Genomic DNA, 23,167 nt, shown 5'->3' on the forward strand with positions numbered 1-23,167 from the left:
GGAATCCCATCTGGAACATTGCCCCTGGTCCCCTGACCATTAGATTTGCGCTTTGTGTGTCGGCCGACACTTTGGTCCTAGTGCGGTCTGGCCTCGGAGGAATCTGCTTGTTTTCACCAGCCACAGTGTGAATTGACACCACAACTACATGATTTGGATGTATTTCTGTGTTAAGTTCACACTTACAACCACTTGGCATATTATATTGTAAGCTAATTATATAATATCCCCCTTTCAATAACATAATTATTAGCCTATATTGTATGTTCAATAACATATCATATCATATCATGTACAATGTAAGCTAATGTAGGTCCTATTGTAATTCAATTGCAAAATTTGACCGAGCTGTATTACATTTCAATACTAGGGCTACATGCAGTTAAGTTATATAATTACATGGCAAATGATACGAGAGTGCAAGTCAAACAAAAATAAGTATAACGTATACAGTGATTGATTTTCCTGCCCATTTACATGCAGCCTTGCCTTCAAACCTGGTCAGTGGCCTGGAAATGTTTTAATTTAAGATATTATTCCTAAACTTACAAATTAAAATAACAAATACAGCAATTAACATTACCTTATTATTTTTTAATATAACTGATATACTCAAAGTATATGACGTATAATGCACTCGTGCAAATGCATTCGTCAAGATAATCGCACTTGCCATAGAGTTATTGCATTTAGCTAAATGCAACAACACGAATACATTCACTCAGTTCATTATCGTTATCATATCAAAATAAGAAATACTAAAATGCACTTTTGCCAATTTGTATCACCCAAAGTAGCGTATGGAAATCAAAGACTGAAAGTAAACAAAGAGTAGAAATCTCTGCAATGCGTACTTGGTGTTGGTGACAATAAAAATAAATTAAAAGACCTTGGATCTTGCACTTTTTCTTTGTACTATATATACTCTTGGCAAAATGTCAAGACGCCTCTTCGCGTAACATATTGTTCCCTTAGCCACTTTGCAAAATGGCTATGACTAAGGGACTTTTTAGCATGTTCTTTCTTTCTTTCTTTCTTTCTTTCTTTCTTTCTTTCTTTCTTTCTTTCTTTCCATATTATTGACGGCTTGAACTTATTACCAATTTCGTCAACCTCAAAACTTCTTTTCATGTTGCAAGTAAACAACTTTATCATAATAATTATGGTGGAGGTTGAAAGTCATGTTTTGTATTCCTTTATTCTATATCGGTTGCGCTTGTGCAAATAAATACAATTGCCTTGCCCAACCATAAAACGCATTTAGGCATTCTTTTCTTACTTAGGTATGGGAATATCAGTAGACTAGTTTGATATATGTTGTGGCTTTCTGGCAAAGTAAATTTAATTAAAAACGTGTGTAAAAATTGACTAAATTGTATCTACAATAATGTTATTAATTTGCTCAGACAAAGATGAAACAATATACACATTTAAAAGTGTAAAACAAAATAAAAACGCACACGAAATCAGTTGTGATTAAGTGATTAAATGAATTAGAAATGATATAAATTATAATTTGATTTAATTTGTCACCTAACATAATAATATTATTTGACATTAATGGTGTAGCTGTGTTAAGGATTTACCAATCGAATGTCATTTCTGAGCTCGGCAGTTCTTATTGTTTTGTTGGATTAGTCTTAAAAATCTGCAGTTTTGCTTTTATTGCAAACTGAAAGTCATTATGCACTCTTTGTTAGAAGCATGAGACATTTTTAAGAAAAGTTGAACAATGATGGCGCTATTTATCTGAAATCTTGTTTGCATCTAGGGGTAGACACTTGTAAAATGGTATTAGAACATCAGCAAACAGACTAACAAATCACATGGGAATTTTATATATTATTTGGCTCATTTAAATTTAAAATATATGTAAATAGCGCCCTCAATTTGCACACAAATGTACAGTTTATAGAATTAAAATTACCACAAAAAAAAGAAAAAAAAGATGAATAATTTGATATAATTTTAAAAATTGCTATAAAATATATGTGTATACACAGAGTATTACTGTCTGTTCAATTAGCTTAGATTCTTGAATTTTTAAGATATTAGAAAAAATAAAAAATTGTAGCCAAAGTCATCAAAGAAAAGTGTTAGCACAGCCTTAGACCTAACGTGATTTATACTTTTCAAATTCCAAAGTTCAATTTAAAACCCCATTTCTTTTCAATTTTACCTTATTTTAGGCAGTTACTTGGGTCCACCAAAAGGGTTCGCGACCTTTTACAAATCGAGTGGGACGGTCCATTCTCAACTTAGAGCATAGACCCTATCCAATTTAGCAAAACAATCTGTCCACCAATCTGTCCTGCCATTTCAATTGTTATACCGTTCCGGTTATTTGATAGGTTCTATAGGTGATGATGGTCCACCGGTTTTTGTTACACGAAATTATATGACGCGATTATGTTTTATGTATAACATTATTCTGAGCATTATTTTTTCCTAAACAATGACATTAAAATTATGGATTTCGTTTTATTTCAACTGGTTTACCATGTACATTGAGTTTTGTATAATACCATCATTCCGTCCCAAGAATATCAGCATTCGCTTGACATTTTCAGATACAGTGACTTTACAAGAATTGTTTTCTGTAACCTGATTGTTTTAAATAATATTTTCTTGTACAAAAGTTCTTTTGTTTTCAAATATCCTTCTCATAGTTTGTATTCAACAAACAAAACGAAATAACAAATTGAAAATAAATGTGTAGTTTTATAATAGGCCTATATGCGTACACCTTCTCAGACCCATCCACGCAATAAATACATAAATAAATAAATTAATAAATAAATTAATAAATAAATAAATAAATAAATAAATAAATAAATAAATAAATTAATAAATTAATTAATTAATTCAAATTAAATGCATAAAATTGACAAAATTTAATAAATAAATTAATAAATAAAAAAAAAAATTAATTAATTAATTAATTAAATAAAATAAATACATATTTTAGCAAACCTTTCATAAATAATAACGTAATGTTTCAATAAATTAGGCATACTGGCAAATATTTTGCTGGACAATACCTCCTGATGCGGATGGTCGAATAAATACTATCTCTGCGCATTGGGACATTCGTCCCCATTGCTCTAAATGGATTGATTAAAAAAGTTTATGGTACCCGACGTTCTACGGCTTTTTATAAAAAAAATATCGCGGGAAAAGACCAAAATTGAAAAGAAATGGGGTTTTAAATTGAACTTTAGAATTTGAAAAGTATAAATCACGTTAGGTCTAAGGCTGTGCTAACACTTTTCTTTGATGACTTTGACCGCAATTTTTTATTTTTTCAAATATCTTAAAAATTCAAGAATCTAAGCTAATTGAACAGACAGTAGTGTGATAGCTGTTGGTATTATTCAGGTCTAGAATTGAATATTATAATAATGTTTTGTTAAAAAAATTAATAAATGATCACATCAAACAACCGTGAATGTCCAATGTTGATTTTAAAGCGTAGAATCATTTTACCCCTGTGACCGCTAGAGGTCACGAAAGGTCTAGAAGGGTAAACAATTGAAAATTCTCCAATCTTACTGAAAGAGATACCAAATTACTCGCCTTATCACAAGGATTTTTAACGAATTTATAGTTTGTGCGAGTTTGCGAGTTATCCTACAATATACTTCTAGTGGCCGTTTCTATTCATCCTTATGTATTCTTCTCTCGTGCATTATTTTCGCGAACTACTTCGTGTGCAGGTTTATATAAACCTGCACGCTAAACAATAGATTATCTAAAACCCGCACGCTAAACAATAGATTTTAGATAATACGTGCACGCTCAAATACTAGAAATACTACTTTCACATTACTATATAACTTATATAACTATGTTCGATATATATACCACCAAAAAAGTACGAATATACATTCTGTGGCGTTAAAATAGTTATAGGGTATGGTATTTTTTCATGCGCACTTTGTAAATCATAGGTTACAAACTGTTCTATTTTGCCATAAATAATGATTAATAAACTCAAATAAATCAAACATCAAATGACCATAACTCCACCCAAAGTTACCAAATTACTTGCCAATGTACTCGTAATGCCGTTCTTTGATTATTGCAATCTTGTATGGAATAATAATTGCTCTAAGGATCTTAGTAACAAATTACAAGTACTCCAAAATAGACTTGCGAGGTTAGTACTTAACGAAGGCCCAAGGGCACGTGTTTTGGATATGTATGATGTTCTGAAATGGAAAACTTTGAAAACCCGTTCTCATATCAATCTTATTAATCTTGTTCATAAATGCTTGACAGGGAATGCCCCAGATTACCTACGAACTAAATTTTTCTATGTTAACACCCACCACGCCTACGTAACAAAGTCAAGCTCAGGTCTATGTCTTTACCATAACAAGGTGTCGTCAGAAGCAGGAAAAGGAACTTTCATTATCGAGGTGTTACAGCGTGGAATGAGATGCCACAACATTTAAGGTTAATAAATTACAACTCAAACTTGTTCAAACGGGCACTTCACAATAATTTCTGAACTTTTAATATTTTGTAAAATGTATATATATGAAAAATGTAAATAATGCGCCAAAGTTTTACTTTATGACTTTTAAAGAGATTAACTTTCGCGTCAACACAAAAGCGCCGCAAATACCACAGACAGTTGTGTACGGTGTAGTTAATGGTAATGGCGCGGACCCAGAAGATTTAAACCATAGCGAGATATGGGCGACCAATCACAAAGCAGATCCATTTAAAGATGCATTACATCATGGCCAATTTTAGTTAGGCCAGAAATTGGCCTAACTCTCCATCATGTCCATAGAGTCCCGTGTTAAAAATCTTAACCGTAAGGCAAAGTCAGTAGTCTACTTGGGAAGCTAACAAAGAGAGGGAGTAGGGTGACTGAAAAGATCAGATGTGAAAATCTATCAATTGTGCACATATTAATTAAATCAGAGTTTTAAGCTTAAATACAATATCCAGAGTATGCACAATGGGCAAGTGGACTACAGGGTAGTCCAGTTGTGGAAAAGACACTGGGAAGACACCGCACTTTTGAGTAATTAACGCTTTTCTTTTATTCATTTCAGTGTGTTTCCGGTCTTGGCACTCGGATGTTTATTGATCAAATTATCAACGAACCCACGAAAATTATGATTATTGGACCACCGTGCTCTTTCAACGCACACAACGTTGCAGAGATCTCACACTACTGGAATTTGATAACGGTATTTATAATCAGATATTTTCTTTTCGGGTCTATTTAGGTTTTCGGTTTGTTCCTCAATTGAACAGAAACTAAGTATCCAAAGATTAGTGTTATCAAGTGAGAACGCTTTAGGTCGAAATGTTCTGAAACAGAGTTGTCTCATATAATGTACATTCAGGTGCGGATTAAGGGCACATGCCAAGTAACCCGGCGTTCCACGGCATGAAGGTGATACTCCGACCTTTCCATGGCGTAGCCAGCCTTCTTAATGTGTGTTTGGCGGGGAGGGGGTCCAAATGTTGAGCCCCACTTTAACAGATGATTAATAGTGTATTTCGTTCCTAGTATAAGTGTCCTGGAACTGGCTAAAAGCTAAAATGGCCAAACTTGACATTATACTGGAGCAAATTCGCCCAAGCTGTGCAAGGCTTGGATACGAAAAAGGGGATATGATCCCGTGTTTTGAAAACGAGGACGCGGTACGTTTTCCAAACTGGAACAGGGACATGACCCCGTTTTTCCAGACACCGATCACATGCAGCGTGGCAAAAAATATGTACCGAGTATGATAAATGATTAGTTTATTTTCAGTTTGTCTAATCTTTGACCAAAATGTTACCTCCACTGACAATTTCTGTGGGGCACCTACCCCCACCCTCCCGCTGGCTACGCCAATGAGGGGGTCAAGCTCTGTCTTAGGAAAAATTGCAAAACGGATATAAACTGGCGAAAATTTGCTCAAATAGGGCATACCACTAATTGATTTTGGTTAAAGGTGGTACTACACCCCTGATAAATTTTATGAGTAATTTTGCATTTTTCTCAAAAAATAACTACACGCTGGTAACAAAAGTTATGTATATTATAGAGCAAGGAATCAATTACTTCACTGAAATTTCAGGGATTCAAGACAAGTGGTTCATTATATATGTTATGAAATGAGGTACATTCTAGTGGGACCTCTTTTCTTATCATAAATAATGTACCGCTTGTCTTGAGTCACTGAAATTCCAGTGTAGTAACTGGATTCCTTGCCCCTATAATATACATGACATTTGTTACCAGTGTTGTTATTTTTTTTGAGAAAATGCAAAAAATATTCACAAATTATCAAGGGGTACTGTAGTACCACCTTAATATAATGAATGAACCTGTCTTAAGTTGATCTTTCAAATGACTATTTGTCTTGAATGCGGGCGAAGCGCGCGAAAATATATGCGGGCGCAGAATCGATACTGAATTGGCCAATTCGCTCCCCCTAAGGTGCCACCCAGGGCTAATGAACGTTTTTGCCTTTTTTTTTCTACACAAACATGTACGCAAACCAGGGACGTACCCGGACCATCTAGCCGGGGGGCTACATTTAAAAACTACCCCGCTAACCCGTTACTAAAATGGACAAATAGGCGCGTGAAAACTTGCAATTTTAACACTAAATGGGCCAAAATTAGGATAACTGTAGCCTAATACCGGGCCAAATGAAGAAACACAACTTGGTAAATTTTGTCCCTGTATTTCGAGCTAGGGAAACTTGCCCTCCCGGTCGGTGCGAGTCTGAAGCTAACAAAATTCTCAGGTTTGCAGTTTTAAAAAACAAACATATAGATGGTCAAATGAACAGTTTGAAATGTCAGGGGTGGAAGCTATAGCAAATCATATCTATCAACAACTAGTATATTGCGACACAAAGTTAATGGGCTTGCAACAAGAAAGCTGTTCAATATAATTTCACAAATTAATAATCATGATCATTTATTTTCAATTTCACATGAAACGACAATTTACACAACACATAACGGCCATCATCATCTTGTATTTTAATGGGGCTTACAAAAAGAAAGTTTGTAAAATTTCACCGAAAGTAATAAGTACATGTAATAATGTATTGCAATTTCAATGAAATGATGATTTGAAAAAAAAACCGCAAATCACCACCTGATATTGCTGCACATTTTCTTTTCATGCATCGTTCATTTTCGCAGTAGTGAATACTAAATGTTCAGTTTAACAAACTTAGGAAACAGTCTAACCAGCAAACACAAAACGTTTTACAGAAAACGTTTAAATATATTGAATATTGAATATTTAATATTGAATATTATTTAAAACATTTGAATAACATTCAAAAAACATTTTTGCAAAACTTGCTGCACAACATTCTAAACAGAATGATATGTAAGTGTTGACAAAATATTTTGATAAAATGTTTGCCCAAAATATTTTAAAATAATGTTTGAAAAACATTTTCATGGCCTTTATATAATCCGACATTTAAATATTATTTAAGTGTTAAGTTCGTAATTGACATCGGAATCACCGGGCTTCGTTGAACGATTATTTGGAAAGGAGATCTCAAACAGATTGGTCCAGTCGAGGAATCAGCGCTCAATGGACTTTCGCGTTCACTAATAATGAATGGTTGACTGTGTGTGTAATCAGTGGCGTCGATTTATGGATGAAGAGGAATGGGTTTTTGGCATTGAGAAAACTACGGGGGGGGGTTACAGGACTTTCGCAATCTTTATAGGGCATTATGTAATTATTTATTTTACATTATCCAGAGATGGAACCGAACCGAGACTGTGGGCCAGTCTACACTATATCATGCTCTCATCATATAATCACAATCACTTTGACAAGTTTGACATTAGCAACAATGAGCTGTACTATCATTTACCATAACAATGCTGCATAACAATATGCAAACTATTGTTCTCATTTCGGGAACAAAGCCCACACAGTATTGTTATTATGCGTTTGCTTTGTAACATTTCATCCAATTGAAACTATAGCATTGCAATATACAGGGAAATCAGATACAAACACGGTTTATATGCTAGTCTCAGATGAAATTCTAAGCTCAAATTATGTATTTATTTTTTAGGCCTAATATTTCTCATGATATTGATATACATATGAATTGTAATATCACAATTTACTAATATATAAATAATAATATATATTTAATTTGGAGTTTTTTTCTGTGAACAACAACAGTATATGATGTTCTGTCCATTGAGAGCGTTTATAGTCCCTTTTCAACTTGGTGTGGGAACAAAGACAAAGACAAGATAAAAACTAATGCAGTATGTAAACCAGAATGGTGTACATGCACTGTTACGTCTGCATTAGAAAAATCCAAAACCACAGGGATGGTAGACAAAGTTAACAAAAATACGACCGACGTTTCGAGCAGATAAACTGCTCTTCTTCAGGGACAGACAACAAAATATAAAAGCAAACATACTGTAACTGTAGTTAAAAAAATATATAAAAATAAAATTCAAGTCAAAAACTGTTCAGGCAAGTTCAAATAGAACTCAAAAAGACGGTTCACTACAATGAGAAACTGGAAAGCAATATAATTATGTAAATGAGCAACACTTTTATATTTTGTTGTCTGTCCCTGAAGAAGAGCAATTTATCTGCTCGAAACGTCGGTTGTATTTTTGTTAACATGAAATTGTACCACCGGCGCTTTACCAACTGAGCTAATGGGGTTGAGACACAAATTTGCAGGTTTACATGTATGTGTATCGATGATTTGCTCAAAACCATTTACACTGTTGTGGATGGGCCTCTTCATGTTTGCATGTTTCAAAAGCGCTCAATATGCTAAAGATGCATTATTGTTAACTATGAGTTTGCACAATCTTCCCTGTTGTTTGTCACGTGACCAATCAAATCAGATGCTTGATGAAGTACGGAGGTAAGTGCAAATTTAAATTTCAATCAAAGTTGCGAATTCACATACATGCCCACCATGCAAAACTGAATACGGCTTAATTGTTGAAAAATATGTACTGAAATAGACGACGGTCTGCTCATTTGAAAGAAAAATCAGATTAAAAGAAGATTAGAAGGGGATAAATACTTGGATTTGTCAACTGTCATGTGTGCTTCATTTTAAATGTTTACCGACCTTCTGGTGTCTGAGTAATTTGTGTCCAAATTGATTTATTCGAAGGTAACTTTTGACGTTTTCGCTAAGGTTACCTACGAATACCATGGAAAAAACGACTGTTCTCATTGTCTCATGATCTAGACAACATAATGATGGACCCTGGTATAAAGTTAATGATACAGATGAGACTGGTTTAGCTGGTTCTTATAACAATGACACAAGTGAAACTGAAACAGAATGTGATATTACATGTGTATATGAATTTGATGTTGAAAACAGTAAAAGTAATCATGTTATTTCATCCAATAATTATGCAAATGAAACTTGTTATAATTGTATTGTATCCAATAATGATGTAATTGATAACGATGAGACTGGTTTAGCTGTTTCTTATAACAATGACACAAGTGAAACTGAAACAGAATGTGATATTACATGTGTATATGAATTTGATGTTGAAAACAGTAAAAGTAATCATGTTATTTCATCCAATAATTATGCAAATGAAACGTGTTATAATTGTATTGTATCCAATAATGATGTAATTGATAACGATGCAGAGTGTGTTATTGTTTATGGTAATGAAGTGCAGGTAAAAAATAATAGTCATCATGATTATAGTGTTATTCCATCCAATATTGATATTAATGTCACTGATTTATTTATTTCATCTAGTAATAATACAAGTGACACTGGAACAGAGTGTATAACTGTGTGTGATAATGACTTTGAAGTTCAAGCAAAAAATACTTGTCAACATGGTCATGATGAACTTTCATGAAAGTATTTAATTTGTTATTCGATCATGTTTATTCAGTCCATGACATGAACGGCAGCAGCAAGCATTTGCGCATGGAATTGATCCCAGCGCGAAATTCAAACTCAATTACCCAATTATACCCAGCTAGTTATGACTGATTTTGTCAAAAATTGACGGAAAATTTACGTGTTGACAATAATTCTATTATTTCTAATATATATAGATTTATACCAACACAGATGAACTTTCATGAAAGTATTTAATTTGTTATTCGATCATGTTTATTCAGTCCATGACATGAACGGCAGCAGCAAGCATTTGCGCATGGAATTGATCCCAGCGCGAAATTCAAACTCAATTACCCAATTATACCCAGCTAGTTATGACTGATTTTGTCAAATTTACGTGTTGACAATAATTCTATTATTTCTAATATATATAGAAGGAACCAGCAACTTGAAGATTCCTCTAATTTCAAGCTTTATTGTGAAAATCAGACTTGCCGGGCAGCTTGCAAAGTACAGGAAGCAAGTCTTGTTTACATGTTTCCGAGCAGGATCACGTGACTGCGAACCCTGAGCTTGCGTCACGAGCATTCCCAAGGTCATAGACGATTGATTTGGGTGCTTTTTGGGCGCCTTAAAAAAGACCAAAAATTCATTCGTTTTTTTAATTTTTCAGCTTTATTGGCCATCAAAAAAATCGGAAAAAATAGTTTTTAGTATCCTGACATCATAAGCTTTCCATTGATATATAACTTTATTTTCAATGAGGTTCACCTTTAAGAGTAATTAGGAGAAAACAAAAGTGTTGTAATAAGTGATCAAAGAGCCCGGTCAAAGAGTCAGGGGGACAGGGGCTATTTTAACGTTCCTCCTGGCACGTTCGTGCAGTGAGAATAAAAATCCGTGCAGTGAGAATTACAAATCCGTGCTTAAAATATGTCTATACTTTTACTGAGGGGGAGTAATGGTCTACACTTTCTAATGACACCATTATTATAATATTTCGAGACAATATTTGTAATATTGTATGTGTGCGATTTCTACAACGGTCGTCATCTATTAGAATGCCAGGATATATTTAGTTTTATCATCTTGCTCATTAATTTATCGTCAAAAATGGATAGAAGTGAAAAGAAAAAGAGTCGATGCTCAGAATCGATCAAGTGTTAAAATAGTTTGAGTTCTCACACGTAACTACTACACCAAAATACAATTCAAGAGAGGTAGTGTCCAACATGAATTTAGCAAAGAGACGAGTCGTCGTCATTCGACATTCAGCCAATCTCATAACGATAATGTGCAAAGCGTTATCAAACAACCGACATTTGATCTATCAAAATGTCAAGAACTTTTCCATCTGAATCAATATTGTGAAGCCCTGCTTCGACATTGTTTATAAATACCATAATCAGCGGTCATATACTTTGACCCCTTCCCAATGAAGCCGCATCGATTACGTGGTTTTGTTGCGAAACATGATCTGTGATTGCTGATTTGTTCATTTCTTCAACCGAGTCCTTTCTTACTGCGCGGGTGAATTTTCTTGTTGCCAGCTTTTCAGACTCCTTCAAATGCTCTTTCAATCTTACGCCCAACGGTCTGCCTGTTTCACCAATGTATGACTTGTTGCAATTCTTACACGGTATTTCGTACATGCATTCACACGTTTTTGCGTTTTCTCTTTTGTCCTTTGGGTGCATAAGGTTGTTTTTCAGCGTATTATATGAGGCTTCAGTTGGGAAGGGGCCAAAGTCGTCAACAAAGACTCATTCAAGCAAACGCGATGGATCAGAGAAGCAATCTGGATTAGAAAGCGGGGGACCACGTTATCAATCGCGATGAAGGAACATATTCTTTGAGTCATGTATACGACCAGCTATTGCAAACAACTATACACCCTGGAGATGAGAGAAGGAGGACCAGAGGTGGTGCATCAGCTGTATCGGCGCATTACTGATGAAATCTTCCGCACGGAAGAGGAAACTTTGAAACTCTCTGAAACGACTTGTACAACTAAATATTAAATATAATCACACTAGAATGAATAAATGAACAACATGGGCGATTGCCGGCTACATAGTGCACATAATGATATCAAAGGAAAGAGACCGGATATATTTGGAACATTGACGTAAAATTTAAAATGTCGTCCCTTTCAAGCATTCATGCAAAAAGAACAGTCATAATGTCGTCCCTTTCACGCATTCATGCAAAAAGAACAGTCATGTAAATGTTTCTTGTAAATGGGACTAATTCCTTATGGAATTACTGACATTTATATAGCGTTATAATCATGACAATATAGACTACAGTGTTTTTTTATTAATAATAATCCTTTAGTTAAGTGTGAAAACATTTCAATATAAATATTATGATAAATACTAATGTACTAAGGACATAAGAAGACGAGAACATATTTGCGCGGAGACGGTTTAATTTATCGGTTTACAGAAATATAAGTAAGTTTTGAATATCGATATACGTATAGGCACAGTTACGAAATAATCATTAAGATCTTTTATCTTAGACAAACGTCCTTGCTACTATCAACTGGGATGTTTTACGAAATGTGATAGCAAGACTCCTGACAAAGACTTGTAAGCACAAGAACTTTCTTGACTAAATACTTATTGATATCTTGATTCTAATATCACAGGCAAATTATCCGTTGCATGTTTCTCATTGCGACTGGCTAGTTCGTTGTTGTTTGAGATTGAGACGCTTTCTGCGACTGGAGTCTGGATGCTATAACGAACAATAGATACACATCATTAGCTGAGGAATCAGATAGCGAGACCTGAGAGCACGTCAGACACACCAAATTGCATTCTGAATACGTGGAATGTCATTCTGATATGAAATAATTTTGATTTTTTTTTTAAATTCGCTATATAATGCATATTTTATGGCAAATTATTAAAAATTTGTAGTTTTTATATATTTTTGATATTTAACAGTCCAGACGTAAACTTTATAAATCCAATGATATGTACTTAAAGCGTATACAGCTGGGAGGAAAAGCCGTCCATCATTTGAAAATCTTGATTACCCGTATACGAAAGGTCAAAATTTTCAAATGATGGACGGCTCCCCCAGCTACATACACTTTAACGCTTTAAATACATTTCAGTAGGTTCATAAAGTTTACTCCGAGGAGTATTAAATATATAAATTATTAGCCATAACATTGTTTTATATCGCGAATTTCAAACAATCAAAATTATTTGATATTAGAAGGACATTCCTCGTATTCAGGATGCAATTTGATGTGTCTAATGTGCTCTCATGTCCCACAAAAATACTTACAAACGTTGCAATCCGATCCTTTTAAAAAAATTGGAAATATTTAGAAAGAAATTATTAGTTTGATCACTCGCCGGCTGTATTCCATAGTGGCGTATAGTGATTTTTTTTAAATGGGCACATTGTGTTTTTATTTACGTTCTCTCTCATTTTGCTAAGTCTCAGCATTCAAAATTAGCTAATTAATAAATAATTAATTTATCAAATTTGGCGTATCATTACAAAGTGAAATTTTGTGTTTTCCCATAGTGGCGATGGACCATACGCCACTTTTACACATATTTTGTAATAGTAAATAAACTAAGAAACATCGGCAAAAATGAAAAACATTGCATGTCATACTGGCGTACACCTTGCTACATGCCATAGTGACGTAGCGGACCAATACGTTACTATTGAATGAAGCCGGCGACCTAAAGTAACGCACACGGCGACCGAGGTGGCATAAGGTTGGCGTTAGGTTAGGGTATTGCGTTCTGCGTGTTTTCCATAGTTATGTATGGTTTTGTACTTATTGATTTCAATTTACCAGTAATAATGTGTCTTTATTTATTTTGAAAGTTATATAAAGATAAGTTTGCAGCAGAAATTTCACAAACAATGTCTGATTCACAAAACTCTTCAAACCTAATTTTCTCGGAAAGGTGTTTATTTACGGTGCACAGTGTCATCGCCCCGATATCTTCATGGCAGAAATCGCCATGGTAGGTTGAATCCACAGCCACGCATGGCCATTTTGTTCCGACCTTTAAGACACATAATGAGCCGAGGGACATCCCGACTAAGGCTACTGTCAATACCTCGGTAATTGACTTCTCTAGTGTGTAAGTGAGCTTGTATACGCCATGTGAGGGGGTGCTCACACTGGGGTGTGTGTGACCTCTGTGTGGGGGTGAACATGTATACGCCATGTGAGTGAGTGCTCATATCAGAAAATCAGAATATTTTTGTCAGTTTATGAGTTCAAGACGCACGCTTCTTTCTCAAGACGCAAGCTAACGACTATCATATCCGTTGAACATATATGTTCAAGTGCAGGGAACCAGATCTGGTTTCTTTATACGAAATCATTTACGGGAGATATTCATCATTTTCTACCCCGGTATCCAAAGATTTATCGTCTGAATATCAATCGTGCATAGCACATTTACGTGTATCGATCCCGGGTATTCATTTCAGTGTCTCTGGCTGTATAATGTAATTATTAACCGGGCGATGTCGGTGTGCGGTGCCCACTATAGATGACTGGCAATGTCAATGTCTGGCAGCATGCGTACGCATCATCACAATTTGCATTGTTTTTGCCTGGCAGTATGCGCGCGCATCATATTTTGTTCAGGGCTGAAATTTTAAAACTCCCGCCACATCACAATAAGGCTATTGAACAGTGTAGTGGTTGTATGGGGTTCACTCAAGCATATCGACATACCAGTCCCTTGCCTTTGTTGATAAACATTGAGGTCACCTCATCTATACAAACATGCGTCAGGAAAGAATTATTATTCTCTTTCATGTACAAATAACCAATTTCACACGCTAATTGATTTGTGCATCTATCAGAAACTACCTCTTTGTTATGTACAATATAGCCTTCCGAAATGTACGTGCAGAGAGACTACGGTGTACATACATCAGTGAACATCAAACGAAAAGCTAGGTTGATCAACGTGTTAATACTGACTCTTCCTGTTTTTCATTTCAAATCTCATAACCCTATTTTGTCTTACTTTTAAGGGCTCTTAATTTTTAACACTTCCAATGAGGCCCCCAATTACTCATAATTACAACCCAAAGCCTAAGCCCCAGTGATATTGCTGTTGTAAATCCCTACTTCGTGTACATGTTCAATGGGAACATGCATGCATCAGGAACCAGTTTTAGGGTGTTTTGCAAAAGCATGGTGCAGCGCATTGCGGTGATCATGGTGATGTGGTGATAATCGTCTTTGGGCTCCACACTATACAGTACGGAGGAGATCAATAGAGAGTTTGCCAAATGCGGTTCAAAAGCATAAAATCAAACGTCTAGAGGATCCCCGGGAGAGGATCATCTATTCAAAACCACTCTGCCATTAAAGCTTCTAGTAGTCGAAGCGAACACAAAAATTTATAGTGAGCAATCAATTATGAACGAAAATACGTCAATTTAAGAGCAAAAGTTTTCACATTTTCTCATAGGCTACACAATTACCTCTTATCTAGTTAAAAGATCATTTATTGGCAATCTAATTTGGTTTAGGTAAACAACACACCCCCACATGTTGTTGAAAATTACTGATTAAATTAGGTTGAAATAATTTTCTGTTCCAAACGTCAAGCCTGGTATATACTTTTGTGTGTGCTCATGACGTGCATAAATTCAGTTAAGAAGGTCATCGCCTGCCGAGTTCATCCATGATTATTCAATCAAAACCCTTAAGCTAGAGTCTTTTATCTTGAAGTTTGACATATAACCCACTTAACCAAACAAAAGGGAAAAGTTTGATGCAGTCGCTTACACATGCCCTTCTTTTGATCGCCCATTGAGACACATGTCCCGAATTTGACATGTTTAAGCGACAAGACGCTGTTGGTGCAGTACCCAATCAGACGTTCGAGTTGAAGTAAATCTGAGCAAGAAATTTAATCGATATATGTAAAGTTGCCGTGGAGGTAAATTTCTAAACTTCATTTCGCAAACTCTCTACTAATACTTAATTTCGTTACCTATTTTCTGACGAGATTAAATGCTCTTTAACCTTTTGCCAACGATCCAATGTATTATGCAATCTATTATAACGTAAATACATGTAGTTGATATACCTATTTACTATTGTAGAAATATGTTTAAATCAATCATCTGATCACAAAGGTATTTTAAAATATCACAACAGTATTGCAAACAAAATAACGCTGATTTATGGGAAAGTTGTGTTGTGCTTTCCATTATGATTTAATTATTTTCACTAATTTTTAAACACTGAATAAACCAAAATACATTAAAACTAACCTTAAAGTATTCTTATCAGGTGTTGCATCGCCACCATTTTTGGCATCAATTGAATTTTGAGTACTTCCAGTACCATTAGTTGGTTCCTTATCTACTTTATCTACACTGGTAGTTCCCTTCATCGATGTCAAGGATGTGTTTTGTGTAGGGTTTTGTGTTCCTTCAGGTTTCGTGTATACAGAAATCATCTATAAAAAAAATGAAAATACTAAGTGATGACAATATGGGTAGATTTTTAAGTATGATATATTGTCATATGGACAAAAAATATTTCAGAAGGACTTAGGAAGAGCCAAAATTTAACACATGCTGTGATTGGAATTGCAATTAAATACAACATATTTTTGTTTCAATATTAAAAATAAAAAAGAGAATATCGTCATTTTGGGGCCTTGGGCACTGACTCATCTCTGGCCCTATGGTAAATTCGGTCCTGCTAATAGACATGAGGAGATCAAGCACAGTCTCAAGGTAACAATGTGCATTCTTCTGGAAGAAATAGCCCAGCGACAAAAGAAATGGTTTTGTTATGTTGTCCGTATATATGCCAAACCACTGTCTCCCTCTCGATGCCTATCAGAACGAAACCACTGTCCCTAGATTACCTGATCGCTCGCCTACCAGATGAGAAAAGTACAAGACAACATAGGGCCGCTTCAGGATGCTGAACAGCAGGCCCAAACCACACTAGAATGAAGGGGGATGACTCGGATGAAGCCAACAAGCCACACCGGACTAGGGACGTAAGTAAGTCAGTCAGATATGTAGTAAAAAAGTATAATTTGTTACAAACATACCTTTGGAACAAATAGAACGACCAGCGTGAAAGTTGCGCAGAAAATGATGATGCATGAAGTAAAGATGAACAAGGCTTCTGTGTCATCTTGTATCAGGAAACAAACAGATACTCCCACAGTACACAGTACAATGGTGTTATACACGCAAATGCCAATCTGTTTGCTGTCGTTGAGAGCCTCAAAGGTGACCTCAAAGATAAAAACATCAAAATCAATTCAACGGGCATCTTTTTTTTAAATGATGTAAAATAAATATATTTCAATTTGGTCACCCAATGACACTCCCTCAATCGACACTACTATTATGCTATAAACGCAACAAAGCCTCAAAGTTGAATGCCTCAAAAGACAGCCTTAAACCACGTTCGGCTGCAAATTGGTTAATAACTCATTCAACCAACAAGGTTAATACGATGTACACTATAGCTGACCTCCCATCTGGAAAGTTGGAACGAACAAGAGGCGTAGGGCCATCGCGCCAGTAGATGGAAAAATTATCAAATCACACACGAAGCGGGCAAAAACTTAATGCTAAAATGTGGCCTAAAACCAGATCCAATCAAGATCTTGTTCCTTGTTTTGAGCCAGCGGGTGGGCAAGGTAAGCCTTCCGTAAAAAAAACTCGATAGAAATAAACGAGAATGGTAAATTAGGCCTAGAGTTTAGTTTAAAAGGCAAAAAACGCTTTCGTAAATTTAAGGGCAAAATCTTCATACATGTAGCGTCTCGGAGCAGCGACCAAAATTAATTGATTAGTAGGAACTAGGAAGGGTAGAGTTGGAGGGTGGACCACATCTAACCACTGTCTTTGGCAATAGAATGATACGGTACAAAATAGTAGGGACATACATATCGTCTGAAAGTATGATTGTTGCTCAACACAATGTATTGTTAAAAAGAAGCGTCATGTCGGGTGTTACATACCTTTCTTATTTCCCATGCAAGGAACGTACCAAATAAAAGCAACAGTCCTTTAAACACGAACAGAACACCCAACCAATAGACCAGATAATTCGAGGAACATTGTTCAGTATAACTTACGATACGCTGGTTGGCATTTTCTAATCCTCGCTGGAAAAAATACAAAGAAAATGATGTATTCATAACATTACGTTACATATTCCTTCAAGAAATTGTCCTAATTTACCAACGTTTTAGCTGAAAAGGGGCTAAAAAGAGCATGACATCTGTTATCAACTGTCAACATTTGACAACCAGTATTATTACACCTCATACATATTCATGCGAGAATGACACCAATTCATTGGTCAATCGCAACTTGCCACAACCCAAGTAGATTGACCTACCCCCATTATCTCACCGGACTATAGTTTTTCCCCTATTCACGATATCATCATCCTCAGAGACAAAAGTTCGTACTCCCTTTCGCAATCATGTTTTTCTATCTGCGAAGGTACGACTTGGTATTTTATATTGTATCATGGTGCTCCGTGCGATAAAACGTCCACGGGACGGAAAGTGTTTGCTGTCCGAATTAATTCGGTAAAAAGGATTCTAAAAGGATGCTCGAAACACAAGCTGTGAAAGCATGAGCTGTAGGCCTACTGCACAGAGTAGGGAATCACGTGTGCAGATCCGAGGCTTAAAACTCAACTAGGGCTAGGCATGAAAGTGAATGAAAGGTATTGCGTGCATGCATCAATAACTGTAACGTAAGTGGGCCTAGCGCATATTTTCTTAGTAAATGTTATGAATTGGAGTCCTTCTCTCATATATGTATAAGGTGTAATAAAACAAATACTACATGGTATTTTCAGGGAAATAGGGTCACTATTTTCCCTCGGTACTGGCCTACCACCCACCCCAGGCCTGTAGCCAGTACCTCGAGAAAATAGTTTCCCCTATTTCCCTTCAAACCATGTAGTATATGTATAATATCTCACGCGAAGATCACTTTTTAGATAGCTAGGCTATAATCAAAGTCAGATTATTGAAAAGACTAGTTTGTTTCTGACGTCATCTGTCAATCAAACTCGGGCGCGGTTTGTTTACGATTGAAGTGATGATATAGTTTCTGAATGGGGCGGTAAAACAGCGTGCCTTATGGTAAATTAAATCTTCAAATATACAAACCCTCTCAGTCTCAAAAGTTAGGTCTTGGTATTAAGAAACGTTCTTTCCTGAAGGCACCATGTCAACAATGCCTAGAAAAGTTGTTTTTTGCCTTGTAAAGTGTCGTAATTTTTCGCCATTTTCTGCTATTCCTTTTCTCCGAACGGCACCATTCTTCCTTTGGATGACAGTGACGACAGACGCAAACTAGTCTTTTTAATTCTTTCTCAGATTAAAAGATAACCTGATGTAACTGATTTCCCTTTCCCGCCTGGGTCATATGCAGTCTCTAGGTGAATTTCTGGCCATCTCAGTGACATTGAATGTACAGGGATACAGGAACTAAACGTATCACGAAGAATTTCTTAAAACTGAGGGTAATGAAAAATGGATAATACTTATTGGTAAATACTTGCTACTTTTGTAGCCATTAGGTTGAAGACATACCCTCTCACGTAAATCGATTTCATCAACCATTAGTGGGTCAAGAGCCTGCCACAACGTCGAAATAACCACATCAATACAAAAGAACACGAGAACCATGGCGAAAAGATTGTAGTCTGTAATTATCTACAAGATAATAAAAAGCAACGAAAGTTGGGATATTATTTGTTAAAAAATGAAATCCGTTCTTCCATTTCAAAAAATTGGATTGCTTTAACCGATTTGTAAAATTTCACAATATCTTACCCTCCTTTGAGGTACTTTAAGTGCAGCTACACGATATACCCTCCAAGTTTTGCTGAACATGGAACCAAATCCAAGTACAAAACCAGTTGACAGAAGCCACACACGTATCTGAAATAATTTGTTGGATGAAAGATATAAAAATATTCAACTAAAACGTGTTCACAGACCGAGACCTCATCAGAATGATATACCGTAGGGGTTCGCTTCTCTTCCAGCACAACGAGTTTGTTTTTCTTTCCCAGCATGTATGACGTTACCTACTTATACACGTAGGTGGAGAGAGGCAATAGCAGTGAATTGATTCCCCGGAAATGCCTTGCCAAAATGCACAACACTATGGAGCTAATGTGTTTCGAACCCACAATAATTCGAGTATGAGTTGAAGTACATTCCGCTACTTCATTTATTTGAGCATACATCAGTGAACTCTTACTGTATTTCATAATAGGCTATACAAACCTGGCATACATATTCAATCATATTTCTTGAGACTTGATTCCTGTCTAATCCTGCTACAATTACACTCATGTAAACCAAAATGCTTCCGGCAATAATGATGTTATTCAAGTTTGGGCTCGACATCTTTACATACCTACAAATTAGTACAATATTATGAGTTTATATGACTAGCATAAGTATATTCATATTTATAATGTTACAATATAGTAAATCAAAAATGTCTTAGCTTAATGCGTTCTTGCACTTAAGATGTATTTCATAATTTTAACATCCTCTTTTTATTTCCAAAATGAGACCTGCTCCCCTGGAAACCCGGATAAAATCGGAAAATTATGAGTTGGAGATATGTCAAAATTTAAAATGCTCAGATTGTCAGTTTCAAAATGATATACCACGCTTATTTAATCTTTGTCCTTCAAAAATACATCTTTAGCTTTAAAATGCCTTAGTTTTCTGTTGATTTTTGGCATGTTTATTGGATTGCAACTCAAATGAGGCCTTGGCGACTTTGTCCAGGTTTTGTGAGAGCAGGTCTCAAGTTGATTCTGACATTAAATTTGTAAGTTACGAAGTTACGCATAATTACATAATTATACTATTACAGCGCCCATAGGCTATCTGTGTTGTAATTCAGGGCTGTCGACGGCTCGAAAATGCCATTAGGTTTTACTGCCTGAACAGAATTGATCATGTCTCATCTCCTTTTTCAACCAAATCGACGGTAATAACTTTTGTAGTGAGGGATCAACATTTAACCACAAATTGCAAAACTCACTTCCTGGGAACTCAATACCACACAGCATCTAGCTACAATGACAGCCTACTGATGTGTTCAACTCATTGAGAGATACCAACCTCAGGATACAGGGAGTTCATTTTTTGATCAATTCGCTTCAGGTAGTAAAACCTAATGTATATTGGACGATAGTTGGTCAAACGACCGAATCTGCAAGAAAACTTATAGACATAATCATAACAGTATAAAAATCTGTTTGGAGTAAGTTGGGATTACAGGAAAACAAGATAATTTGTCGTTATCGAAAACAAGATAAGTGCAACTTACAAGACAACAAAAGATTAATAACAACAGCATTGATTTAGAGCAAGAACAAGAAAACAGGAAATACCGACTGAGGCAATGATAGATGGTATAATATGGTCAAAGAAAGTATTATAAAATTATACCTTTCTTCTCTTTTCTTTATGTTGAACACTAAGAAGAAAGCAGCTAATATCACACCGAGTCCCGCAAAGATGCTGATAAGTAGGTAAACAAGCCAACCGATACCGACGTATTCTCGTATAGACTCTGTGTGATCTAGAGGAACCTGGCCATCTATTTAGAAAGTAGAATCACAGAATGACATAACTGTTACTGTGTTCCTAGATTAAACTAGTTTTTGACTTGATTGCCTTGAAGTGATGCAAGCTTACTGAAGTTGGCGGACTGATGTGAATCCCAATTCAATACAGATATTTCACGCAGGATATTTTATGGATTGACCTTTGACTTCAATCTATGAACATACTGGTTATAGATTATATGTTCCCAGGGGCGTCGCCAGACCATTTTCATTAGGGGGGTGTAAGAGTCAATGATTGCCGACGAGCCGTCTGTTTGCCGACATACCAAATACTAGACCATGTTGGGAATCATAGGCATGCCTTCTTGGCATTTCAAAATACACCAAAATACGTATGAATACTGACATTTTAGATGTCGAAAGCAGAAGCGAAAATGGTCATTTGATTGACCACAACGTGGGGGGAGTCTGAGGGGGGATTTTCCCCCCTGAGAAGTAAGAAACTTTTGCAAAATGAAGACCCAATTGAAGCGATTTGGTGGACCATTTTGACACTATTAGTGTGTAAAATTTTAGTTTGAAAAAGCCCCCACATTTAAAAATGAGCGGTCCACGAAGCCTTTTGCGCGAATTTTCCCCTATTATTGTAGGCCTATAAATTGTTTTAAAAAAAATGAAAATGTCGAGTACAGAAGCGGAAATGGTCATTTGTGTGACCACAACGCAGGGGGGTGTCTAAAAATCCCCCCTCAGAAGTAAGAAACTTTTGCAAAATGAAGACCTAATTGAAGCGATTTGGTGGACCATTTGGCACTATTTTGTGTAAAATTTTAGTTTGAAATCTTTCGTGGACAAGTTTTCCCTATTATTGCAAGTGTATAAATTTTGTAAAACATGTTAAACTATAGGGCCTAAACTGGCAAATATTGAAAGCAGAAGCGAAAATGGCCACTTGTTTATCCACTACGCAGGGGGTGTTTGAGGGGTTTTCCCCTCAGAAGTTGCGAAACCGTTGCAAAATGAAGGTCCAATTGAAGCCATTTGGTGCAGCATTTTTACACTATTTAAATCATTGCTTTACAAGACTCGAGACTCACAATATTAAAGCATGCATGTATTGATGTTGAAGTCAGCACGGAGTCCGTCTTAATATAATACTGACTTGGTGACAAAATGTGACGACGGGCCCTGCATTTCGGCGGGCTGGCAGTAATTTTCACATGCTTTTAGGACGAGGACCCGCCCGCATGCAATGCCTAAAATAATTGCAGGCCTAGTATAAGACCTACTTCCGATCGACCCGACTGCATGTTTTTTAGGCATAGGCCTACTATACGTGCAATTTAACTTTTTTTCTCTCCTCTTTTTCTCCCTTTTTCCCCCTTTCTCTTCTTTCCTCCTTCCCCTCTTTCTTTTTCTTTCCTTTTCCTTCTTCTCCCCCTTTCTTTGCGATTTGCCGACGACGGCACGATTTTGCCGACGGATTTGACGCTGGGGGGTGTCACACCCCCATACCCCCTCCCCTCTCTAGCGACGGCCCTGTATGTTCCAATCATGTTACCTTGATGTTTATTCTAATAGCCCCATTCAAAGTATTTGTGACGTGGTATATTATATCGAAAGGAGATACTTTTGGACAGGATCGTGATTTTGTTCACAATTTGCTGCAAATTTGTGATGTTGATAATGTTTAAAA

General features: G+C 36.0%; 2 protein-coding genes across 2 annotated transcripts in view; both read right to left on the minus strand.

The window, feature by feature from the left end:
- The window catches only part of LOC140164555 (gamma-aminobutyric acid type B receptor subunit 2-like), a 110,208-nt gene that overhangs the window by 60,813 nt on the left and 26,228 nt on the right, over positions 1-23,167 (minus strand). The gene's annotated exons all lie outside the window — the stretch shown is intronic.
- Positions 12,328-21,495, minus strand: LOC140156692 (gamma-aminobutyric acid type B receptor subunit 2-like). The gene is made up of 8 exons (XM_072179630.1): positions 21,353-21,495; positions 20,168-20,300; positions 19,709-19,816; positions 19,466-19,588; positions 17,870-18,016; positions 16,946-17,134; positions 16,149-16,336; positions 12,328-12,602 (listed from the first exon to the last, which is right to left on the minus strand). The coding sequence occupies exons 2-8, from the start codon at positions 20,288-20,290 to the stop codon at positions 12,485-12,487; spliced, it is 996 nt and encodes a 331-aa protein (XP_072035731.1). The 5' UTR covers positions 20,291-20,300; positions 21,353-21,495; the 3' UTR covers positions 12,328-12,484.

This window comes from Amphiura filiformis, chromosome 1 (genome assembly GCF_039555335.1).
Source record: "Amphiura filiformis chromosome 1, Afil_fr2py, whole genome shotgun sequence".
In the NCBI taxonomy this organism is placed as follows: domain Eukaryota; kingdom Metazoa; phylum Echinodermata; class Ophiuroidea; order Amphilepidida; family Amphiuridae; genus Amphiura; species Amphiura filiformis.